Genomic DNA, 23,729 nt, shown 5'->3' with positions numbered 1-23,729 from the left:
ACACTCGTTGGCCTCTTCATTAAAAAGCACTTGAGTGCCCTGGGAATGAACAATATTTACTATGCTATTACATTTCCAATTCTATTAAGGACAACTTGTGAAGTATGTTTTTTAAGAGGAAGTGGTGATGTAATTATTCACCTCTAAAGGCACAGTCATGTATTGAGTCATTTCCATTGTTGACAAACATGCATTGTTGCTGTTTACCTAAAATTTGTCTAATGAATTATATTTACCAAAACTTGATCCATGAATAATATCAAATTGTCTTTAAGATTTGTATGTATTTGTCATAAATCAAGTTCAATTCTTGAGTTGATTTATTGAATAGGTTGAATAACTTAGTTTAGAAACTTAGCAATGAGCACTTTCTAGTGTCATAGAATACAATGCTGCACCATTTTGTTCTAAATGCTATAAATAGTTTACACCAGATTTGGTCTATAGTTAATTGGCAAAAGGAAAATAGAGTGAAACCCGTCCTTTTTGGTGTATACACAAAATGATCAGCCGTCAGTCTATGTTGGCTAAGAAAAAATAGCACTCCCTAATGACTGCATAAAGCAAATGCAACAAAATATGTTAGTTTATTCCAGACTTGCCCTACAGTTAGTGGCAAAAATACTGGGAAAGTGTGATGAGAATGGGCCTTTTTGGTGCATAAAAGTTTGGTGTATAAAAGATGAATATGTCAGCTAGTGATTAGCTAATATATTAAAACAATGCTAGACATGGTGGTTGTTGTCGTTGGTCCCACTGAGGGAAGCATAAAGGTCAAATCTGATGAAAAATAGGATTATAATAGGGATTGCTATTTTTTCATTAGCATTTTACATTTCATTGATTAATTAACACAATACAAGGATTCAATGTCCTCTGATGGCCATATATATGTCCACTGGTGGCCATATTCAAACTCATTAACTCTCAATAACTGTCAAACTAAATGAATATGTGCAAAACAGTTTAGAGTCTTGGTGTCTTGGTCCGGCGAAGCCTACATGCTCCTCTCCCAGAATGTAACTGTGCGCTGGGTGGGTGACGCAGCACCGCAAGCACCGTGATTAGGCCACGTGCAATGAGGGCCAATCACAGCACATTTCCGCATTTACCTTGCTCTTCTTAGCAAAAAGCTATTTATTTTGCAAAAAGGTTGTGTCACGTGTGGAACTATATAGGCTGGAACCCTTGCAACCACCCCTAATGAACAGCTACTGCACCTACGTGGAAGTCTAATTCCGCCTTTATACTTGAACGTGAAAATGGTGCCAGAGCTTCGCTTGAGGTGTCACTGGGCCTGGCATAGGAGCCAGAGCCCACGCGCACCTCGCCCTCCCAACATTTTACGGTGCATTGTGATTGGTCCACTTGGGTCATAGGGCGGTACCCTAAGAGCTGTGATTGGTCCACTTGCCTTGAGCCGTGCATTTCCACATTTACCTTGCTCTTGTGTGGAGGAGGGATTAGCTAAAAAGGTCACATGGAACTATAAACGCTCAAACTCCTGCAGCCAGCAATGATAATGAACCTATGTGGAAGTCTAACATGAGCTAAAAGCTCCTTGGCCTATGATGGGACCAGTGACACGTCCGGCAGAGCTCCTGCAGCATTTGGGTATAACTGAGGAGCCCCTGAGATGCAAGAGGCTGCGTAGAGCCTGCCAGTCCGAGTAGGAGTCACAAACATCATTTAGTATGCTTATGTGATGTTGTAGGTAGTTTCGGGGCAATGGTGTGGCCACAAATGGACTTTTAGTGATGGCCATCTAACTATCTAACTACAGGAAGGAATAAAGGAAGGAATGTCTGTGCATTCGTATTGCGTGACTCGTAGTTCACATAACTTTCATCTGATCGGCTTTACACTTGGTGTGTGTATTGCTGAGGACCTAAGGGAGTGCAGTGTCAAATCTAGTGCCATTTGGCCAGGTGGTGGTGCTATAGCTTGTGTCTGTCCTTCGCATATCTCGAAAACCATTCATCCGATCGGCTTCATTCTTGGTGTGTGTATTGCTGAGGACCCAGGGGAGTGCATTGTCGAATCTGGTGCCATTTGGCCAGATGGTGGCGCTATAACAAGAAACCTTGCACATATCTTGAGAACCAGTCATCCAATCGACTTCACACTTAGCGGGTGTATTGCTGAGGAACCAAGGGAGTGCAGTGTTGAATTCGGTGCCATTTCATGGCGCTACAACAACAAGCTTTACATTTGGTGGGTGTATTATTGAGGACCCATGAAGGGAGTGCAGTGTCGAGTGTGAAGTCGACCGGATGAGCGGTTCTCTGGAATGCTGCGAGCAGCCATATCGCGGGTCTCCACAACGCCACAAGCAGCACTTCCAGCAGCCAAGCAATTGGCCTGTTCCAAACAGGCATGTGCTCTGAACGGGCACTGCACTAATAGGAATGAATTGAGGAATGTTGAGATCCTAGAGTGTGGGATCTGCTCCTCTCCCGAATGTTGCATGTTTTCCAAATCACCAACCACCCTGCCCTCAAACTTCCAAGAATCTCTGACTTCACACACTCAAAAAAATAAGTTTTTTCCTGTGATGTGTTTTGCTTTCCCACAATTTGCATTAGTTGCGATAAAACAATAAAAAGAATTTGGCCTACTAATTTAGCATCCAATTAATTGTTTTCTAGAATGACATTTACAGCACATTGTAACTGAGCTAGCACTCTGCCTCTAACTAAATTGAACAAATGTTCAATGTTTGCTTGTTAGCAGATGTTTCTAATATTGCATAACGTTGCTAACCGATGTTGCTAACATTAGCTTGCTAAAATTAGCAGGCACCACCATATCCATAACATTATGTAACATGTAGCATCAGCATTATAATGCATTTGCAAACTCCCAATTCAGATGTTGTGACATGAACTTTAAAATCAGGCAAGGTAACAAGGGCCTGTAGCTTCAGAGTCCATTCCAAGTAGACAAGTAGAGTACATGAAAGCCCTCTTCCCAAACTCATTGCGAGTTCTGGGGACTGAGGCATAAAGATAATCCTGAGATCGCAAACTGTAAACTAGATTAACAGAGATAGTGAGATATGAACTGAGGTGTACTGTAAAGGTAGACCAATAAGTGCTTTATAAATAAAGGTATACCAATGGAGAAGCCTACGAGCAGACAAGGACAGCCAGCCTACCTTAGCATATAAAGTACAATGATGCATGAGCGATCGACAGCCAGTAATAAATCTTATGACACCAAGTAGAGTCAAGCATTATGCAATGAGGTAGAACAGGCATTGATTCATGTACATTACATCGCCATAATCGAGCACTGGCAAAGAGGTGTCAGCGACAACTCAAGCCTCTTTCTAGAATGAAAATAAAAATTTAATAAAAGCCTAGTGTTGGATCCTCTGTAATCAGCCAATCTCATCTCGTCATCTCCTTCGTGACTCTCCCCATCTGCGTTGTGTTTGTTTTCAATACTTCACATTGGCTGTCACACACACTGTTGGTACATCCGTAGTCAGAAGAAACGGCACTCCAACGTGATCTTTTTCCTGATGTTTATTTTCATAAACCTAGCTCCGTACGAGATGTAACCCATTCTGTAATGTCCTTGAACCGTCTTTGGAGGAAAACTAAATTCATTATTCTCCACCGTCTCTTCTCTCATTAGTCCAATGGTTCTGAGGCCTCATCGTAGCCAACAACCATTCCCTGTTAGCCGAAGTTAGCGATGATGTGGCACTTCCCCTCCCCCACCCAGCGAGGGTGAGGAGGGATCTCAAAGTCTCTGATCAGCGCGTCTGGCAGTACCGCTGCCGTCCACAGTCACTTCACAACACTGTCCATCGTGACTGTAGGATAGACACACGGCACTCCGTTACACCTTAATCTAACTTACCCCGGAAGGAACTCATGGCTCATAACGTTCTCCCCCTAGCAACGGGCCCGCCCCCCCTTCTCGTTACTACGTGACATGCTACCATGGCAACGGCTGGTCACCTTTAACACACTAAACGTCTGTTTCTATCGATGTCAAACTCTCCCCGTAGCTCTGACCAAACCTGCCTCCACCAGTGCTTATCAGTGTTTATGTTAACAAGCTGCCGACGATCTCGGAGCCCATGGCTCTATTAGAACTGGCTTCCCAGTCTAACTTGAAAACACACACCACTAAATACTGTCCTCCTCATCTGAGATCTAATAGCAGATGCTGTCACCCACCGATATATACATTATATACACATTGAAAAACATAGATTCCTTCACTAGCCTTAATTTCAACTTCATAACCAGATTTTCAATGTGGGGTTAAAAAGACAAGTCATCATCCAGAATAAAACCCAGATATTTAAAAGTGGAGAGGGTCTGAATAAGAATTCCTTGAGTTGTGCTAACTTACAGTTTTTACAGGAAATGCATAAATATGTGTAATCAAGTAGCATTCTGTAGCCGTATCATGAGGACTTTAATGACCTTTAACTCTTTGCCCGCCAAACCCGAGAAAAGTCGGGTTTCGTCGCCAACCGTTGAGCGCCAAAACTCTCTGGTTTTGATTAGGGATGTCCCGATCACCTTTTTTTGCTCCCGATCCGATCCCGATCATGTGATCTTGAGTATCTGTCGATACCGATCTTTCCTGGTCCGATCTTTCACATTAGTTACCAATTTGACGCATTTTTGTCAGAAACTGGCGAAGCGAGACAAGCCCCTCTGTTCCCTTGAAATAGCCTCAGTCGAGCGCGGCGGCTCGCATTACATTCACCATACGAGAAATATGCAAAGTTTCAATCTGTTGCAGTGTTAGCACTTGGTTGGCTAGCAGCTAGCAGTGTTAGCACTCGGATGGCTAGCAGAGCCACTTAGCCAGTTAGCTCCCACTAGCAATCCTAGCACTAGTAGAATACGGCGATTCCACTCAGAAAAACAGTCAACATTAGTGTTTGCACTTTCCTTGAGTTGACTGCGTCCTCCTGATGTACCACGTTGTGTGTATCCCTCCGTCTCGGTCCCACCTTGACGTTGAATCGATATCCCACGCGGGCACTTCTCTATGCGTTCCATCCGTCCGTCCTTTGGCGGCGCGCGTCTGGTATAACGTTGAACGCACGCGGAACGTGTGCGTATTGGACTGGCTTCGGTTTCAATTTTTAAATACTTCCAAACTTCTGACATTTTGTCTAGCTGCTCAGGTGTTACGAGTTATCAGGTGGACCTGCCGGTGTTTTGGGAGCGACGCGTTGTGAGGTCTCCTATTTTCGGCCCACGTCACTGTCGTGCGACGGTGTAAATCAAAGGAAATGCATTTGTTTTTGCAAATTCTTCTGCTCTGTGTGACAATAAATGAATGAATATGTAATTTAAAACCAAAACTAAGGCCTCAGTATGAGTTTAAGACGTGAACATGGTCATGTTTGTTGAATAAAATAAAACTTTGTATTTATTTTTTTACTGCCGATTTTCTTTCCTTTTTTTTCTATCCCGATCCTCTGAAACGTGATCGGATCGGGACATCCCTAGTTTTGATCCTTTGATCTTGTTCCTTTGATCCCCATTCTAAACACTCGCTCGGAGCTTCCTGGGTCGCCCTGGCACAGCTGCCTACGTTGGAATTACAATGACGGTCGAATCCCACCAGGTGGCAGTATCGCCTACCTTTTGAACTGGGATAGTTTAGTGTGGGGCCACTTTAGTGTGGGGAGTGTCTGCAAGAACTCCTCCCCCTCAGAGGGAATCAGGACAGAACAATCGCTCAGAGATTGTATCGCCTCAAACCTATTGTTGCCCATATACACGAGTATACACATATACACGAGTATTTGCGATCACTATAGGATCACCGGGATTATTCTTTTTGGAGTACCTTCTGGCTAAGGTAAGGTCTATTTTATGTCTATTTTACCGATCACAGTGTCGTATTTTACTGGACCTAAAACATGCTTTTGGTAACGATCGCAGTTTCGGGGTAAGAAATGATTTTGTGAAGACACATATGTATATGGTATATACCTTTGATTTGGAAGTATTTGGGGTTTCAGGCGAGCAACCCGAACAATTTGGGCATAATATAACGCGTCATATCTTGCAATCTATGAAAAAAGACTGGATTATTTTGGAAAGGAGCGATGTTAAGCGTGGAATAGCGCACAAACTAAAGTATGTAGAAATTAACTGGTTTGTCAATGTTGGACTATAAACAATGCCTGTCAAATGAGCCATACTATTGTCTCCATAGCTATAATGCAGAACACACGATGGGTCCGCAAACATTGCGAAAATTGTCAATAACGCTGGCGCCATTGAGTAAAGATGGGAAAAGAGCGTGGCAGTCAATGAGTTAAAGGGGTAGTTCACCCAAAATACAAAAAACAACATATTTTCACCCTTATCCGAAGCGCAATGTATCCATCCAGATAGTGATTTGCCTATGTAGCAGTCTGGAAAATATGGTATATTATTCAGAACTGCTGACTGTGTTTATATCCCTTTTTGTACACAAAGACATTCTAACTAGTGTCATTGATTCACACGAACAATGACACAAACGTCCCGTCCAAAGAGCATGTGAATACGGATCATAAATGACAGTATTGATTCATATTTTACAGTGCGTCTCCCCTTGTGACTGGCAGGCGGGACCAGCAGGGGGCAGTAGCAGGCAGAGAGTGGCGGAGAGAGCTGAGAGATGATAAAGGGAGGAGTGCAACGGAAGTCGTTCTCTTCGGCAGTGAACTTGACAACGAGAAGTCACGTCTAACGGGGGGGCTCTGGATAGCCCCGTTGCTGACTTTATGCCGGAGTGCCCCGTGGAACAGTGACGGGTGATAGGAAGTACTGGCTAGTGGATACGATATCCTAGCAGTACCAGTGTTATGATATTATGAACATTAAGTGCAGAGTCAGGCACTAAGAGTCGAGTTATACCTAGTTACAGTGAGCGGTATAGGTAGCGTGCGGCTAAGGATCACAGTAGCATTGCTCGTGTTATACCTAGTTACAGTGACGGTATAGTCTGCGTGCCAGAGACGTACGGGACATCCAAGCAGTCTGCCCGGGCGTCAACAGCTGTCTGCACCGGAGAGCAGCAGCACACCTGCTCCAGGCTGCCTGCAGGACACGGGGAGTTCTTTACCACCAGCAGAGTTCGCCCAGCACCAGCTCAGCCAGCACTGCCTCTCTGCTATAGCTCCGCCTGCTAGCACCTGCGGCGCGAGTGTTCGACGCCATCTTGCCATCAGGACGGTGGTGGAGCGGCGCGGCCGCCATTTTGGTAGAGTAAACATTAGGGCTTCGGCGCCCAGGATCTATTGCACCTTACACAGTGTGGAGCGGCCTGCGGGTGAAGTTAACGTTGCTAACTGCAGACCCCAAACATTACATTACATGCCGGCATTAGCATAGGGCTTTTGTTTTGGTAATTGTGGGCCCACACTTTTGGTTTTATTTCCTTTTCTTTGAGCGTGATACAATGTGTGTGTATTAATATTTTCCCATTCAATTAACCATTCCCTGAGGGGGGAAGTTACAGACCTGGTGCATTATAATTAAAGCCTTTTGAGGTATTATTCTGACCGTATAATTAAAGCCTGTTGAGGTATTATACAGGGTGAGGACCCAGACGTGGGTGGTGAGTCAAACACCGTGAAGTATATTATCCCTGATAGTAACCCAGAGGTGGGTGCATAATATACGTGTTTATGAGGTATTGAGTTGAACAGCAGGGGCTATAGTAGGACTTCAGCCCAATTGGCCACTAGTATTAAATAATTGTAACTGAACAGTACAATTAACATAAAGACTTGAATGGGGTTCTGTGTGCGTGTCCATTCCTGTGCCCTGCATTAACTCTTTTGGTGTGGGTAACGTATATATATGGTTAACCCCTTCCTACCCAACTCTCCCCTTTTCATTTTAAGGTTTCTAGGGTCATTGAGGGAGGGTACTGCTTGCGGGGGGAACTCAGAGTATTTGATTACAATTCAGTCACGAGGTGTGGGAGGGTCTAAGGAGCGACTGGGAGGAGTGGGAGCGTGTTGGGGAGTACTGCTGACCGCCCTGCGACAGGGAAGGAAGACCAGAGTACCAGACCAGGTTGGTAAATCCCGGGCCCCATCCACTCACACTACCAGCCTCCAGTCGACGCCCCAGGCCCAAAGACGAGGGTGCAGCCAGACAGAGTTCTGCTGTGTCCAGCTACCTCCTGACTGCCAGCAACTGTTCCCACGAAGCAGGGATAATCCACCCTGCTACACCTAGTTTTGGAAAGATCTGCTTTGGAGATGTGTGCCATCACTCCAATGCAATGGAGCTGAATGGGACTATTTTCTACCGAAGTACACCCCCATAACCATTCATCATTTTTCGGAGGGGTGTAGTTCGGTAAAAGAAAATCCTATATGAAACTACTCACAACAAGCTCTGTGTATTATCTCGAGTAACCGGGTCATGATTTCTGGAAAGAGACATTGCTTTTTTTGAGCTTTTCAAATGTATTTCTTTTTGTGCTTTGAGCGCCACAAGCTGAGTGCCATTCAGCTCCATTGTCTCCACGGCAGACATCTCTATAGGGCAGATATCTCTAGGGCAGACATAGGGCAGATATCTCTAGGGCAGATATCTCTAGGGCAGATATCTCCAACACTAGGCAAATCACACAGAAACTATCTGGATGGATAGAAAGCACTCCGGGTAAGCGAGAAAATATAAATATCTTTAATTTTGGGTGAACTTCCCCTTTAACGACCGAGCCAGGTCACAGGCAGGTCACACACAGGTCAGAAGCACATTTAAAGGCATAGATACACACTGCAGTCTCTGCTCAACACATAAAGGTCAGGACAGCTGACACCAGCTCAATCTTGCAGTGTCACTAAAAAACACAAAGATCAATGAAAAAATCTATATCTGAATAATAAAAAAACAAACCTTCTTTACTACCATGCTACTATGTATATATACTACTATGTAGCCTACTCACTGGCGTAACTCTCTCTCAATGTGTGCCGGGGACAGATTTGGGGGCGTGGCGAGTGACGTCGATGGGGGAGGGGGGGGGGGGGTTAGGGCCCGTAGCCGCATTTCTGCAGACCCCTCTCTGATTGGTTGAACTCTATTTCTGCAGACCCCTCTCTGATTGGTTGAGCGAAGCCCCTCTCTGATTGGTTGAGCGTGCGCATGCGCATGAGCCGCGACAAGCTCCTCCAGAAACTCCTCCAGAAACTCCGTTAAGCTCCAGAGAGAGAGGCTGAAAACCCACAGTTCTTGCCCGACGGATGGGAGCGAATCCCGGATCCGAGGTTTCTGATGACTACCCCCAAAACACGGAGGTTGCGAACGCAATTTATACGCATGGAAGTATTGATTACGCCATAACGAATCATTAAAAAAATATACCGTTAACTGGAATATGTTGTGTGTGTGCCTTTCTGAATATGATTTGGGAGGGTTATAATAGAAGAAAGACAGTGTAAACAATATAACGTTATGTGAATAAACTGCGAAATAATAACTAATTCCTTGGTCAATAGAAGTCTCTGTGATACTTTCTGAATATGATTTGGGAGGGTTATAATAGAAGAAAGACAGTGTAAACAATATAACGTTATGTGAATAAACCGCGAAATAATAACTAATTCCTTGGTCAATAGAAGTCTCTGTGATACTTTCTGAATATGATTTGGGAGGGTTATAATAGAAGAAAGACAGTGTAAACAATATGTTTGACGTATTTTAACACACACCTAGGCTGACGACCCGAGCTATTATTATGCAAAGACAAGTACTTTAGCGAGTGGGTACTTGGCCCTTGCAGGGCAAGAATGCGACCCCCATCTACTGCTCTTTGCATAATAATAGAACAGGTAGTCAGACTCAGCTCTTTGGACGGTAAAACGTGGGGGGGACACTATCTGCCATCCCCGGCGTCAAATACGCCCCTGAGCCTACTATGCTACTATGCCTACACTATACACTCAAAAGCGAGGCACTTAAATTCGGCTCTGCTAGACCAACAATACCACAATACCCCAGAGGTGTACCCCTCCTGCTGACTTGTACACAATTTGTAAGTCGCTTTGGATAAAAGCATCAGCTAAATGACTAAATGTAAATGTGCAAACGCACCTACACAAACACACACACACACACACACACACACACACGCACACACGCACGCATCGCACGCACGCACGCACGCACGCACACACACACACACACACACACACACACACACACACACACACACACACACACACACACACACACACACACTTTGCCCCCTTTCATATCTCATGAACCTTTTTTCATACAGACATGGTTCTAACATTGTTGCATTCAGTGGTAGATTGGCCTCAACCACACTTTCACAACAGGAATTGTCTAAGTTTAGTTACTTTTTCCAAACAAATCCTCAGATGAAAATGAATCACACCTACAACCACTTTTTCCTCTTACATAGCCTATAACAGGCTAGTCACAATCAGTGGTGCAGTCCTAATATGGGAACTGGTAACACGCCACGCCATGTGCACGCGCGGGTACGTGCATGCGCACATAACTGATTTATACACACACACGCACGCACACACACACACACAAGCGCATATACGCAAGTGCAATCTTTCTATCATACAAGCTCTTCTTGCTCTCTATTTGTGTGAATGTGCGCGTGGAAAGCTGGCGTGCAGCACAGACGCTTGATTCAATATCATAAGCAGGTAGACCCCCATCACGAATTCCGAGCCACATTAGTATTCACCTCCACTGCCTGTGTCACACAGAATGAAGGGGGAGATGCATTCAGATAGCCAACACCCAGACACTTAGTCTACCTGCGCTTTTTGTTATGTAAAACGGTGGCCGGGTACTAGTCACAACGAATGGATACAGCGCATTTTTGTGTGCGGGTACACATCCGTGCGCGATCGCGCGTACACATCCGTGCGCGATCGCGCGTACTTCTGCCTCAGTGATCTGGTAACACTGCGTGTAACCGGGTGTGACCGCGACTGCACCACTGGTCACAATAGTTGACCGTCTGCAGACTGCCCAATTTTTTTTTCAATGTCAGCTCTATGGAAAGCTTACAGCTTACAGGTAAAAAAAAAACGATGTTATAGATGTTATGAGCCGTACATAACGATGTTATGAGCCGTACTGTATTGTACCCATTCTGCAATCTGTTAAATAAAGTTTTCATTAATTTCATTCATTCATTCATTCATTCATTCATTCATTCATTCATTCATTCATTCATAGCTATACTCATGGGTAAATTCGTCGTGGAAAACGTATTTTGTGAACATATTCGTAATGTTGACGTCACGTGTAATGTCGTCAATATATTTTGTATGTGCCTATAGGAGGAGGATGCTGAAAATCTGTCTGCGTAAGGTGCGCGTCAAAGGACAGAGGAGAGTCTGCACCCGCGTTTACGCCGTCATCATAATTCAACCCCTCCACCAGTCTCCACCTCTTCTCTCATCCGACCACAACTCGCTCTTATTCGCTGACTCAGTGCCTTAAAACAGCATTATCGTCCAGCTGACCAGAGATACAAGATCCTCTGCTAAAACAACAGCCATGGCCAAAACAGCAACCGGTAAGGAAATTCGGATTATTTTTAATTGTGGAGATGGATGGAATGCGCGGTTTACAGAAGCAGATAATTTCTGTAGAGCCTGTCTGTCCGTCTTGCATGGTGCGGTGGACGTGGTGATGGAGGTTCCACAGAAAAATGTCCCCCCTTTGATAAAGATTAATAAATTATATTAAAGATAATACCTTCTGGCGTCGTTTATATTAATAGGCAACAGGCGTGTAGTCTCTGTTTGAGAAGCTTAGAATGAAAACAATAATTGTAGCCTATATACATTCACGCTATATAGCATCAAATGTCGGCAACATTAGATATTTTGCGTGAAATATTTAGCATTCTCTTGATTTTAAATTATGTTTCATTTGATAATCAGCCCCTATGACCGGCACTGTTTTATTTACAATGCTGCACCTGCCGTTCATGATACGGCGGCCGCCCCAACAGCATAATGCAGAAAGACCCCACCCAAGACGATGGGTTGCCAAATCCGTTTAGCTTAGGCATACAGAAAGCCTTTTAAATGCTAAATCATTCAGTTTTGTATCTTCACATTCTACTCATTGTCTAATTATACAAATACAGACGGACATTATTGTAAAAACGGTATTTTCTAAAGAAATAATAATAATAATAATAATAATGCTGTTGGTCTCCTTAATGTGACTGAAAATGCATTGTGCCATCGGTTCATTTAGTTTCATCGGTCATGGTATAGTTGTGACTATTTATAGCTCCTTCTTTTCTTCATATTCATTATCAAAATATCAAAGGCCTTGTGTGTTGTTAGCCTTAGTGTGTTTTTAAAATCCAGCCTATATATATAGGCATTTGGAGAGAATTCTTAGCCCTGCAGGAAAAGGCCAGTGTCTGCAGGCTAGGCTAACCCAATGACAACAATTATGACATTAATTGCACCTTAAATGAGTTCCTTATTTGACAGGCCCAGGTCCTTCCAGAATACAATATGGTGAATGCATTATAGGTTTCATCATCATGACATGTAGGGTGGCAGACTGTTGGGTTGTAACATGCAGGTGTAGCCTGTAGCATGCAGCCTGCCAGCCCTGCAGCAAGGGGCCCAGTTCACACTGGCCTTTGCAGCAGTGGGCTCATCAGTATTGACTATCTGCCTCTCTCTACTTGTCAGGTGGGGCACTTCTAATTGTATCCATCGTGTGTTCCCGTTGTGATTGTGACGTGTTTAATACGGAAATAATGGTAGCAGTGCTAGTGAAAGTCAATCAAGATTTAACATTTTTCCACAATTTCTCTGAAAGATCACACAAAGCACCTTCCTATAACTAAGATCTTCCTAACTGTTTTTGTTTTGTTTTTCCCCAGAGAAATTGTGAAATTTGCTATTCAAATAGCCTCCTAATAACAATTTCTACTTCCAGTATCACTGGACTGAGATGGCTTTGGCCACTTTGGTACAAATCAGATATGGCTTCTTAAAATGGGTAGAGTATCCCGTTAATCAAGCCAGTTATTGACGCTTATTTTAAGGCTGACTGAGAAGGAAACTGTGAGATATTAACCACAGTGTGTATGTGTTCCCGCAGCATACAAAGAGAAGATGAAGGAGCTGTCCGTCCTCTCCCTCATCTGCTCCTGCTTCTACCCAGAGACGCGCAACAAGCTAGTCTGTGAGTTCGAAGGTAAGGACCAGACCGCTCATTGCTGGTGTGTGGCCTTTGCAGCATCCGCAGGGTGCGCAGAGTTCAACTGAAGCTAAATAAAGCAGACTAAGGGTATTTAACTTGGATTAGAATTACCTTGATTCTCCTGATTTACAGACATGGAGGTGAAACCCATAAACAAGCGGGCATCAGGCCAGGCCTTTGAAGTGATCCTGAAGCCTTTATCCCCAGTATCGGATGGAGCCCACACCGTCACCTCGCCCCCTAAGAGGGACATCTCTTTGGAGGACATCCAGAAGAAACTGGAGGCTGCTGACGATCGGAGGAAGGTGAGTGAGCACTGCTGGTCACGTATACATAGGCTATGGAAAACCTTCAATGTCTTTTGAGATATGAGGGCGTGCTTAAATAAACATATCGTCTAGCCTCTCATCTAGACTGTCGTCTTCCCTGTGTGTTCCCAGTCCCAGGAGGCCCAGGTCCTGAGGGCCTTGGCGGAGAAGAGGGAGCACGAGAGGGACGTGCTGCTGAAGGCCATGGAGGAGAACAGCAACTTCAGCAAGATGGCGGAGGAGAAGCTCCTGACAAAGATGGAGCAGATCAAGGAGAACCGCGACGCTCACCTGGCCGCCATGATGGAACGGCTGCAGGAGAAGGTGAGAGCGGCAGAGTTTAGATTAGATTAGATTAGATTCGATTCGATTCGATTCGATTCAAATGTATTGTCATTATTACAGCACAAGTACAGTATAATGTAAAGATGTTTGGCACCAACCAGAGTGCAAATATATCAGTAAAGTGCAGTAGTAATATACAATGTACAGGTGATAAACTGGGTATAGAATATATAAAAGAGTACAACTGAGTGTAGTGCTAATCAGATGTATGTACAGAGTTGTAGTATTAATGTGTACAGTGATACAGGTATAAAGACAGTATGGTAGTAATAATAATAATAATAATAATAATTATAACTTTATTTATATAGCACCTTTCATACATGGATTGCAGCTCAATGTGCTTCACAGCAAATAGCATAAAATGAACATAGGCATAACATTTTCATACAGTTGACAGAATAAAAGCAATGCAAACATAAGAATAGGTATACAAGACAATAAAAGTAGTGCCATGTAGAAAGTGCAGACATAAGAATATGCATAAAATAAGTACAATAAGTACAGTGTTGCTCGAAAGCATGTGAAGCCCCCCCAGAACAGCCAGTCCCCCAAGTAGTCATACTGGCCAGCAGCGTAACTAGTAAGAGTAGGTAAGGGATATGTACAGTTATAGATATAGTATCTACAGATATGTAAAAACTATTATATGCAGGTATATACAGACATATGTGGACATATATGTATATATGGTAAGAATACATATATATATATATATATATATATATATATATATATATATATATATATATATATATATATATATATATATATATATATATATATATAACTGAGGTTCACATATCTACCTGCATATAATCCTTCTATATACCTACTTATACACCTGCATATAACCCATATAACTCTGTATGATAGTATGTACAATAATGCTGTATATACCGTATATATATATATACGGTATATACAGCATTATTGTACATGCTATCATACAGAGTTATATGGGTTATATGCAGGTGTATAAGTAGGTATATAGAAGGATTATATGCAGGTAGATATGTGAACCTCAGCTTACAAAGGTAGTTTCAATACATGTCATGTTGTTTAAAATGAGAGTGTATTTACCACAACCACCCACCCCCATGCGACAGCAATATGCATACTGTTTACATAGTAACGTCATAGTGAAATAGGACAATTGTCACATCTGTCTTTTTTAATGACAGAATGGTAGGGTGAAAAGTGGTACATCTATGTTATATTTATAATAACATATTTAAAATATTTCTGTCCCTCTGATAACAGTTCCACAACAAAACAGTTGAATGTGTTTCTATACTGTACTTGTATACCGTAGTAACTGTTTCCGCTCATCTGTATTACAGTATTAAATGTTGTTTTAATACTATGGACTCTTGGAAGTATTGCCAAAAGTACAGATTTTGTAAAAGTACTAAAATCAGATCAAGCCACTACCTTTGTTAGGGCTCACACAGTGCGCTGTGGCCTCTTATTCAATGACCCCTGTGATCCTGTGGCCTCTTATTCAGCGATGAACATAAAGACCCTTTTTTCTACACCTGTGGTTTTGGTGTTTTCAGGAGAAACATGCAGCTGTGGTACGCAGGAACAAAGAGATGAGGGAAGAGCTGACAGCATGAGCCACAACCAAGCCCTGACTCCCCTCCACCCCTCCATCCATCTATCCATCCATCCATCCAGCCAGCCAGCCCCCTCCCCGGCCCCCAGCCCCAGCCTCTCCAGAGCAGACGCCCAAGCCGGGAGACCTGGGGGTGGAGGACCTCATCACCACACCACACCACACAGCCCCACCCTATATACTCACCCACCTCCTCTATCGGTATTATGACGGATAACACTTTCTCTGAGATTTGAATGGATGTCTTGATTTTAGAGAAGAAGTGCGAGTATGTCTATTATTTTGTAAATACTTTTTTTTTAATCTAATCTATCTATCTATCTATCTATCTATCTATCTATCTATCTATCTATCTATCTATCTATCTATCTATCTATCTATCTATCTATCTATCTATCTATCTATCTATCTATCTATCTATCTATCTATCTATCTATCTATCTATCTATCTATCTATCTATCTATCTATCTATCTATCTATCTATCTATCTATCTATCTATCTATCTATCATCTATCTGTCTTAATGATGGTAGACAGGTGGAGTGCGTTCAAATGAATCTATTGTACTCCACTGTACAAACTTCAAACATTTTGTTTGTTATTGACCGATGTTTTGGTTCTTAGAATTCTAATCTGCAACCATTTTCTTGTGAAAGGCTTTGGTGTCGTGAGTTGGTCGTGAATCGACGTTTGCAGTGTTTACCGACGATGTCATGATGTTTCTGTGTTAAGAATGCAAATGGTTGGTGTTTACTAGACTACAGACTCCTCAAGATGTCAACAATCCGTCCCACCTGTACAGGTTATATCCTCACACGAACATACACACTCTTCTTAGCGTGCAATCCTTGGAACTCGTATTACGTAACAATACGCCAAAAAACCTGCGATTCAAAAGTGTCCGCCCTTCCCCCCCGAAACAAACTCGATAGGTGCTCCGATGTTGTTATAAGAACGTGTTCGCCCGACGGGGGGCGACTGTTTATACATTCGCAGATTCCTCCTTAAATCCCCGATAATGTAATCTCTTGATGAATCCATCTTCAGCTGAATCAATATTTACCCCGTTATGTATACAGTATTCGGAGACGAACCACCTGAATGTTATGGCACCGTACTGGTACCGTACATGGTGTCTTGGGACAGTAGAATGTGCCGTTACACCTTGAAACATAATGTGTGTGTGTGTGTGTGTGTGTGTGTGTGTGTGTGTGTGTGTGTGTGTGTGTGTGTGTGTGTGTGTGTGTGTGTGTGTGTGTGTGTGTGTGTGTGTGTGTGTGTGTGTGTGAATGTGTATTTAAGGTGAGCCATTAGCGTCTCTTCTCTTTAAAAAGGGTTTGGTAGAGAATGGATGCCCGATGCTTTACATTTAGCACACCGGACGACTCTCTTTTTAATATATACGGTAACCACAGATATCTTGCCTGCGACCTCCGCTGCCCGTGTTTCTCTGTGAAGGCTTTGCTGAATAAAGGTTTGGGGTTCTGTGAACATGGCATGCACCATCTCATACTTTTCCGTGCTAAAAGACGAGGACAAAATGTAAACTGCCAAATAAAAGAACCAATTACCAAAAAAGAAAAGCAGACAATTGTGTTTTTTCTTCAGTAGAAATTCTTTTTCACTTTTTTAACAGTGTCCTCTGCTTTGGGTCCCAGATTCATACTGAATAAAATCAAGGAGAGAAAATAAATGCAAGGTGAGTTACTACATCAGGGTCCATATTCACAATGCTTCTCGAAGTGTACTGATCTAGAGTCAGCTTCTGTCTTGTTAGTTTAAAAGTTCACCAGTGCCCCCACTGACCCCAGATCAGCGCTCCTTCTTTGGGAAGCCTTGTGAATATGAGCATGCAGAAGATAAATTAAATAGTGTGATGTCTGCCCAGTAGGTGGCAGTGAGAGATTTCTCCAGTCCTTGGAGCCCAAGCTCGAGTGTCTTCAATGAGGGAGGTGAAGAGTTCACCGTATTGCAAGTAGAAATGTTGTGTCATTTCACTAAACACAGGACAGACGCTCAAAATAATTTATCTTGTTTCCTGATAATTCGAGAGAGAGGAACAGCTCTGGGTCCATGTTCACAGAGCTTCCCAGAGTATGAGTGCTGATCTGGGGTCAGTGGCCAGGAGCTCCTCTTCATGACCTCATCATGACCGACTTTAGACTGAAGCTGATTCTAGATCTGCACTCCCAGTTTGAGAGGCTTTATGAATATGCCAGGACTGATGTGATTACCAAAATAATCTACAAACTAGTTGATGGGTTCTTGTTACCCGCCGGCTCTTGAGTGGCACCAAACCCAGACATATTACCATGGGGTTTCATGTTGAGTCTTCATCTCAGGGGATTTGATTTGTTATGAGGGGGTCATGTTGTTTTAACCTTATACAGTTTGGAAGATCGGCAACAGTAGCAATCTCGTATAGAAGGTTTACGTCCTAAGAATTAATCAAATGACTAAGTAGTTTAATTAGTTTAATTACTAAGTTAAAGTATGTAGGAATGACTGATTCTTTGCCAAAAACAACACCTTGGGAGCGGACCGGACCTTACAGTTCAGAAGATCAGCAATAGTAGCACTCTCATATGGACGGTTTACATCCTGAGAATTAATCAAATGACTAAGTAGTTTAATTTGTTTAATTACTATGTTAATAAGTAAAGTAAAAGTATGTAGGAATGACTGATTCTTTGCCAAAAATACCACCTTGGACCGGACCAGTGATTTATTTGGTCCAGCTGTCTGTGTGTGTGCGTGTGTGTGTGTGTGTGTGTGTAGGTGTGTGTGTGTGTGTGTGTGTGTGTGTTGCCCTGTTCTTACCATTTCCCTCCATCTCGCCATCCTGTTCACACTATTGTCTCCCGTCTCAGACCAGCCCATATTTGTGAGGTCAGGGGAGCATTGTAGAGGATTTCCTCTGGCTTTTAATGATTTCCTGGGTATTCTTGAGGGCAACAATGCCCACAGATTAGGTTTCTTACCTGGCACACAGCACATGGGATTGCATTTCAGTCAACGAGAGTCATTTAGCTAGTTCTTTATTACCGGTAGCTGCCGATGGATGTACACAAAAGATGCTGTTGTTGATACGGCAGCTCTTTCCCTTGGGAATTTATAGTTCTATGTGCCTTTTATCCTCCGACAGTGTCTGGTATGATTGTCTACGGGAATGTGTGGCACGAAGGTAGGATGGCGCAGAAAAAACTGTCTGGCACGAACTTGACATCTTAAGATTTATCACATTTATGTCAATTATGTTGTTTTTAAGTGTGTACATTTGTAATACAGTGAACTGAGAGAAAAGTTAATATTTGAAACTAAAATGAAAAACAAACATGCTGGTGTGATGTTATCTTTCTTTCAAACTCAGTTTATTGGTACAAAAATATTACAAATAGAAAAATGGATGCAGATGTCCAACAGTCAAGTTGTTAGTTTTTCAAATCTTAAAGGACACATGTCCAATATCCCCATGTGCTCTTGACACCACTAAAGTAGCAGATCCAGTTAATGAATACATCTATATTATGTTAAATACAGACTCTGTATTCTACAAATGTAGAAGTTCCAGTATCATAAACTGATGTACAAAATACCTCATTACCTGTAACTTGATGCACACACTGACAGTAAATCCATAAATGGTTAAAATACAAAATCACTCCTCAAGCTTGTGGAGACAGTGCATATTAGCTAAGTTTAATATTCATCATTTAAACAAATGACAGAAAATCATTTAGTATCCCTTGCTTCATAGCGTCACATGAGTGCTGACATACCAGGAGGCAATCGCCTCCTTTAGTCCCCCCCCCCCTCCCAGTCCTTGTACTTAATAAAATAAAATAATTTTGTATTGTTTCTTCTATTTTATTTATGTTTTACTAGCAAAGCAGATGAGTCAGATAGTCCTGCCTATAGTCTGTGGTGTTGGGCACAGCTCAGCTGTTGCCTTCAGTCCAGCTGTGGGGTTCAAAAGGCCCCTATCTCTGTGCCCCAGGGCCTGTACGGTTTCGTCAGAGCGGAGGAGGGCCCCACTGGGCTCAGGGCTGTCGGGGAGACCAGCGGGAAAGCACTGAAGGAGAGGGGGAAGGCCGGCAGGGCGGACAGGGACGTGAGCAGGGGCGGTGAGAGCTTGGTGGCCGACAGGGGCAGGCAGAGGGGCAAGGCGCAGCTCGGAGACATCTTGAGGGGCTCGAGTCTGGACGTTACGGACGACGCCTCTGTGGAGGAGGGGGAGGAAGACGTGGAGGAGGAAGGGGAGGAGGAGGAGCAGGGCGGGCTACCGGTGCTTCTGGATGTGTGCGTTCGGCCGTGCGGGTGCTGGGTGAGGAGGAGGGGGTGCGGTAGGTGGGCGGGGGCGGACCCGTAGGCAGATCCCCAGGCCAAGTGTCCGAGTCCAGTGTGCACTTCCCTCTGAGAGGCGTAGTTGCTGAGGTGCGAGACCAAGCGCACGCGGAGTGGGTCGGCGCCGTCCCGGCCCTCGATGATACTCAGGTAGCGGGCCGTCTCCGCCAGACACTCCCTGAAGCCCAGGCTGCGGTAGTCCTTGGCCAGAGCATGCGCCTCAAAGTAACCTGCAGGGAGGGAGCCACAGTCAGAGACTCTTCTATAGTCATACAGAATATAGTAGTAACAGTGTACTGCTTTATAATGGAATAATACACACAAGTATGAATTAGACTGAGAATGGATATAGTTCAAGGACTGCTTATTCACCTTTGCCACCGGCAGCATGAAGCATCTTCAGATGGTCCACTGTCATCTGCAATATCTCTGCCTTTTCTAATTTAGCTGAACCCTGAGAATAAGATGGGTCAATTCATACATTGTTAGTTTGATTGATTGGAAGTGTTTTCCCACGTGAGGCTATGCCTTTAAACTGCTAACTTAATTTCCCCCAATGGAATCAATAAAGGACTATCTTATCTTAGCATGGGGCAAACAAGCAGAAAAACCATAATGGAAGATTTAACGAGAGCCTCTTACCTGTTTCTCAAATGCACTTGGCACCAGTCTTCTCAGCTCTGACAGGCTGTTGTTGATGCGGTCACGTCGCCGTTTTTCAATAATCTACAGGTGGAGGATAGATGCAATGTTATAGAGGCACTACCGGGGTAACTGTAGCTCCGAGAAAACATCCACGCGCAATTACGCACGAGAAGAAACATTATCTGCTCACCCCTCTCCTCCTTTTCCTGGCTTGGACTTGAGTGGTTGTGGAGGGTGACATCGAATCATGAGGAGAATCAAGTTGACTGGAAGAAGGCAAACAAACGACTTTAATAATACATTTAAAATAACGACAAATAATAAAATGTTACATGTAATTGCAAATTAGGTCGTTTTTATAGGTATTCTTAGCTATAAACAACCAATCGAATACACACAGCGGTGACACATTTTTGTCAATATTGAATGACATAAGTTAAACAATGTTAGAAATATGTTTTAGCATCTACATACCCATTTTCGTCTCCACTGTCTTTCTCCACCTCAATATTGTCGTCCAGCTCGCTATCGGACGAGCTGTAATTGTGATTTCGTTTCATTTCGCTCCCAATCACGCAAGATGCACAATAGTCCGTCAAAGTAAGCCCCTCCAGCACACTGACAGCGGTGGGTCCGTGCGGCAGTTTAAACGTCAAGTCTGGTTCTCATGCTGTTATTTTCACACCATGTAAAGGGGAGGCGGGGCCCGTGGAATAATGTAGGCGGGCACAGAAAAGGCTAAGCCTATTAAATGCGGAGCTGGCGTTTGAGTGACATGTTTTGTTGTTTTTAATCAATGGACATGCCTAACATCCCAAAGACTGCTTCAACTTTACGATGGAGGTCAATAGAGAAATCGGACAGAAAAAAGGCTCTGACATTTACACCTCTACTTTCAGGGACTGGACAACTTGATACTCAGAAGTCACAACTACATATCCCGTACTGTGTTTGAGTATTCTGATGCAGAGTTCACTGTAGGCCTACACCTAAAATACCATTAAGTCCCATTCAAATGTATTGAGGTGCATTGATCTATTAACATGAAAGACAAAATAATTTCCAGAATGACCACTGAGTCACACCTCAGGTTGTTCTCAAGGTCTGGAGAAATTCACAGTATAATAAGTTACTGTATGGCTATATTATATATAGTATTTTATAGCTATATAATAACTTATCATACTGTGCATTGCTTCAGACCTCTCTTGGCAGATTCTGAGGTGTGGCCAGCAATAGCAACTACTCCTCCTCTATCTCCACTCAACTCCCACCCACCCATCAGATAAAAACAAAACATGGAAACAAAGTGCACTCCCAAGAGGAGCTATTTCCCCCAGAAGTCGCTGTTTGGTGGAATTACAGATTCTACCTTTAAGGGTTTGCAGACTTCAGGCAGTCATTGATCAACTTTATGTAAATGTATCCAATTACTTTTGGACCCCTAAAACAGGGGACTAAGTATAAAAAAAGGTCTGCACTTTAACCTCATAGTCACTGTTGTATGGACTGCACTATATATGTTATTTTAAAATTATTTTATCTTCATACAATTTAGTAAAATTATTTAAAACATGTAGAATTTTTTTTCTACTATGTATCAGTATAATTTAATATTTAACCCTCTCACTACCGCACTACCAAATGGTTAACCCTTTCACTGCGACAATACATAAGGTTAACCCTTTCACTGCAACACGACACAGAGGGTTAACCCTTTCACTACCACACTACAGAAGGTTAACCCTTTACTATCACACTACAGACAAAGGGTTAACCTTCTGTAGTGTGGTAGTGAAAGGGTTAAACAAACAAAAACACTATTCCCCAGAGGACGGCATCAATGAAGTGCACTGATCTGGGACCTGCTTCAGACCTCGTGCGACGAGTTATCCCACGACGGACGCCGCTATACGCAGACCGCTCAAGAGACCCCCCCCGGGCCACAGGTTCTCGGTTTCCCCCGCTGAGTCCCCTGCTCCGCGGGGACACAGGGACCATTAGCCTATAAGAGTCCTCTCATTCATTGTTTTGTTGGACACATGGCCTATTAGCCGAGTGTGTTGTTCATTGTCTGCTGTCAGCTGTGTGTGGTTCAACAACAGCATTGACCGGCCAGGAGGCCTCCCCGTCGGCGTTGCCAGGCTCTCCTAGGAAACCCCCCCTGCCATGGTCACTGCAGTGCAAACAGGTCAACTGACTGGCGTAGGGAGACCTTCCCAGGGAATCATTCATCCGCTATGGGTGATATCAGCCAACCACGCTCTGCTGTGTGTGTGTGTGTGTGTGTGAGAGTGTGTGTTTGTGTGTGTGTGCGTGTGTGCGTGCGTGCGTGTGTGTGTGTGTGCGTGTGTGTGTGTGTGTGCGTGTGCGTGTGTGTGTAGGTGTGTAGGTGTGTGTGTGTGTGTGGGAGGGAGACTGAGATAACCAGTACCACTGACAAATACTTTGGTTGAATCGCACGGCATGAGAAACATTATTTATTTCAAATCTACAGAACCATAGATTTACATTTACATTTAGTCATGTAGCAGACTCTTTTATTCAAAGTGACTTACAAGTTCTGTACAACAAGTCAGCAGGAAGGGTGCAACTCTGGCAGCTAGGGTAAGTAACATTGTTCGTCAAACAGTGTTGAACTTGAGTGCTACAGTCTTGAGTGCATAGTAGTAAAGATATACTAGCATAGTATAGGCAAGGTAGAGTCCTTAGTAGCAAAGTGCATAATAGTAAAAGACAGTATCTTCATTTCAAATATTGATTGAAGAAGTGTGTTTTTTTTGTCGAGGCCGGAACCATGTTATTAAAAAAAAAACTGTACCTCACTCACTAGATGGAGCGGGGGTTGAGCGGGGGTTGAGCAGGGGTTGAGCGGGGGTTGAGTGAGGGTTGAGTGAGGGTTGAGCGGGGGTTGAGTGAGAGTTGAGCAGGGTTGAGCGGGGGTTGAGTGAGGGTTGAGTGAGGGTTGAGTGAGTGTGAGCGGGGGTTGAGTGAGGGTTGAGTGAGGGTTGAGTGAGTGTGAGCGGGGGTTGAGTGAGGATTGAGCAAGGTTTGAGTGGGGCTTGAGCGGGGCTTGAGCGGGGGTTGAGCAAGGATTGAGTGGGGGTTGAGCGGGGGTTGAGCAAGGATTGAGTGGGGGTTGAGTGGGGGTTGAGTGAGGGTTGAGCAAGGTATGAGCAAGGTTTGAGTGAGGGTTGAGCAAGGTTTGAGTGGGGCTTGAGCGGGGCTTGAGTGAGGGT

General features: G+C 43.7%; 2 protein-coding genes across 2 annotated transcripts; one reads left to right on the top strand and one right to left on the bottom strand.

Annotated features, from left to right (window-relative positions):
• The first annotated feature begins 11,457 nt into the window (after window positions 1–11,457).
• On the top strand, window positions 11,458–15,616 carry stmn2a (stathmin 2a). The gene is made up of 5 exons (XM_084336376.1): window positions 11,458–11,568; window positions 13,128–13,223; window positions 13,362–13,534; window positions 13,670–13,861; window positions 15,442–15,616. Exons 1-5 carry the CDS (start codon window positions 11,550–11,552, stop codon window positions 15,499–15,501), a joined length of 540 nt encoding a protein of 179 aa, XP_084192502.1. The 5' UTR covers window positions 11,458–11,549; the 3' UTR covers window positions 15,502–15,616.
• A 3,397-nt stretch (window positions 15,617–19,013) lies between these two features.
• LOC311246248 (hairy/enhancer-of-split related with YRPW motif protein 1-like) lies at window positions 19,014–21,089 on the bottom strand. The gene is made up of 5 exons (XM_084336375.1): window positions 20,965–21,089; window positions 20,681–20,756; window positions 20,488–20,571; window positions 20,218–20,299; window positions 19,014–20,075 (listed from the first exon to the last, which is right to left on the bottom strand). Exons 1-5 carry the CDS (start codon window positions 21,048–21,050, stop codon window positions 19,471–19,473), a joined length of 933 nt encoding a protein of 310 aa, XP_084192501.1. The 5' UTR covers window positions 21,051–21,089; the 3' UTR covers window positions 19,014–19,470.
• Between the last annotated feature and the right edge of the window lie 2,640 nt (window positions 21,090–23,729).

Source organism: Notolepis coatsorum (genome assembly GCF_963971535.1).
Source record: "Notolepis coatsorum genome assembly, chromosome: 19".
Classification (NCBI taxonomy): domain Eukaryota; kingdom Metazoa; phylum Chordata; class Actinopteri; order Aulopiformes; family Paralepididae; genus Notolepis; species Notolepis coatsorum.
This window is presented reverse-complemented; position numbering and strand designations above follow the sequence as displayed.

Excerpts from the sequence above, each read along its gene's own strand:
- LOC311246248 (XM_084336375.1), bottom strand. The coding sequence starts at position 21,050 with ATGAAACGAAATCACAATTACAGCTCGTCCGATAGCGAGCTGGACGAC. Across the intron at positions 20,757-20,964 it reads GACAGTGGAGACGAAAATGG|TCAACTTGATTCTCCTCATG; the intron begins GTATGTAGATGC and ends GCCTTCTTCCAG. Across the intron at positions 20,300-20,487 it reads CAAGTGCATTTGAGAAACAG|GGTTCAGCTAAATTAGAAAA; the intron begins GTAAGAGGCTCT and ends TCTTATTCTCAG.
- stmn2a (XM_084336376.1), top strand. Across the intron at positions 13,224-13,361 it reads GCTAGTCTGTGAGTTCGAAG|ACATGGAGGTGAAACCCATA; the intron begins GTAAGGACCAGA and ends CCTGATTTACAG. Across the intron at positions 13,535-13,669 it reads CTGCTGACGATCGGAGGAAG|TCCCAGGAGGCCCAGGTCCT; the intron begins GTGAGTGAGCAC and ends GTGTGTTCCCAG.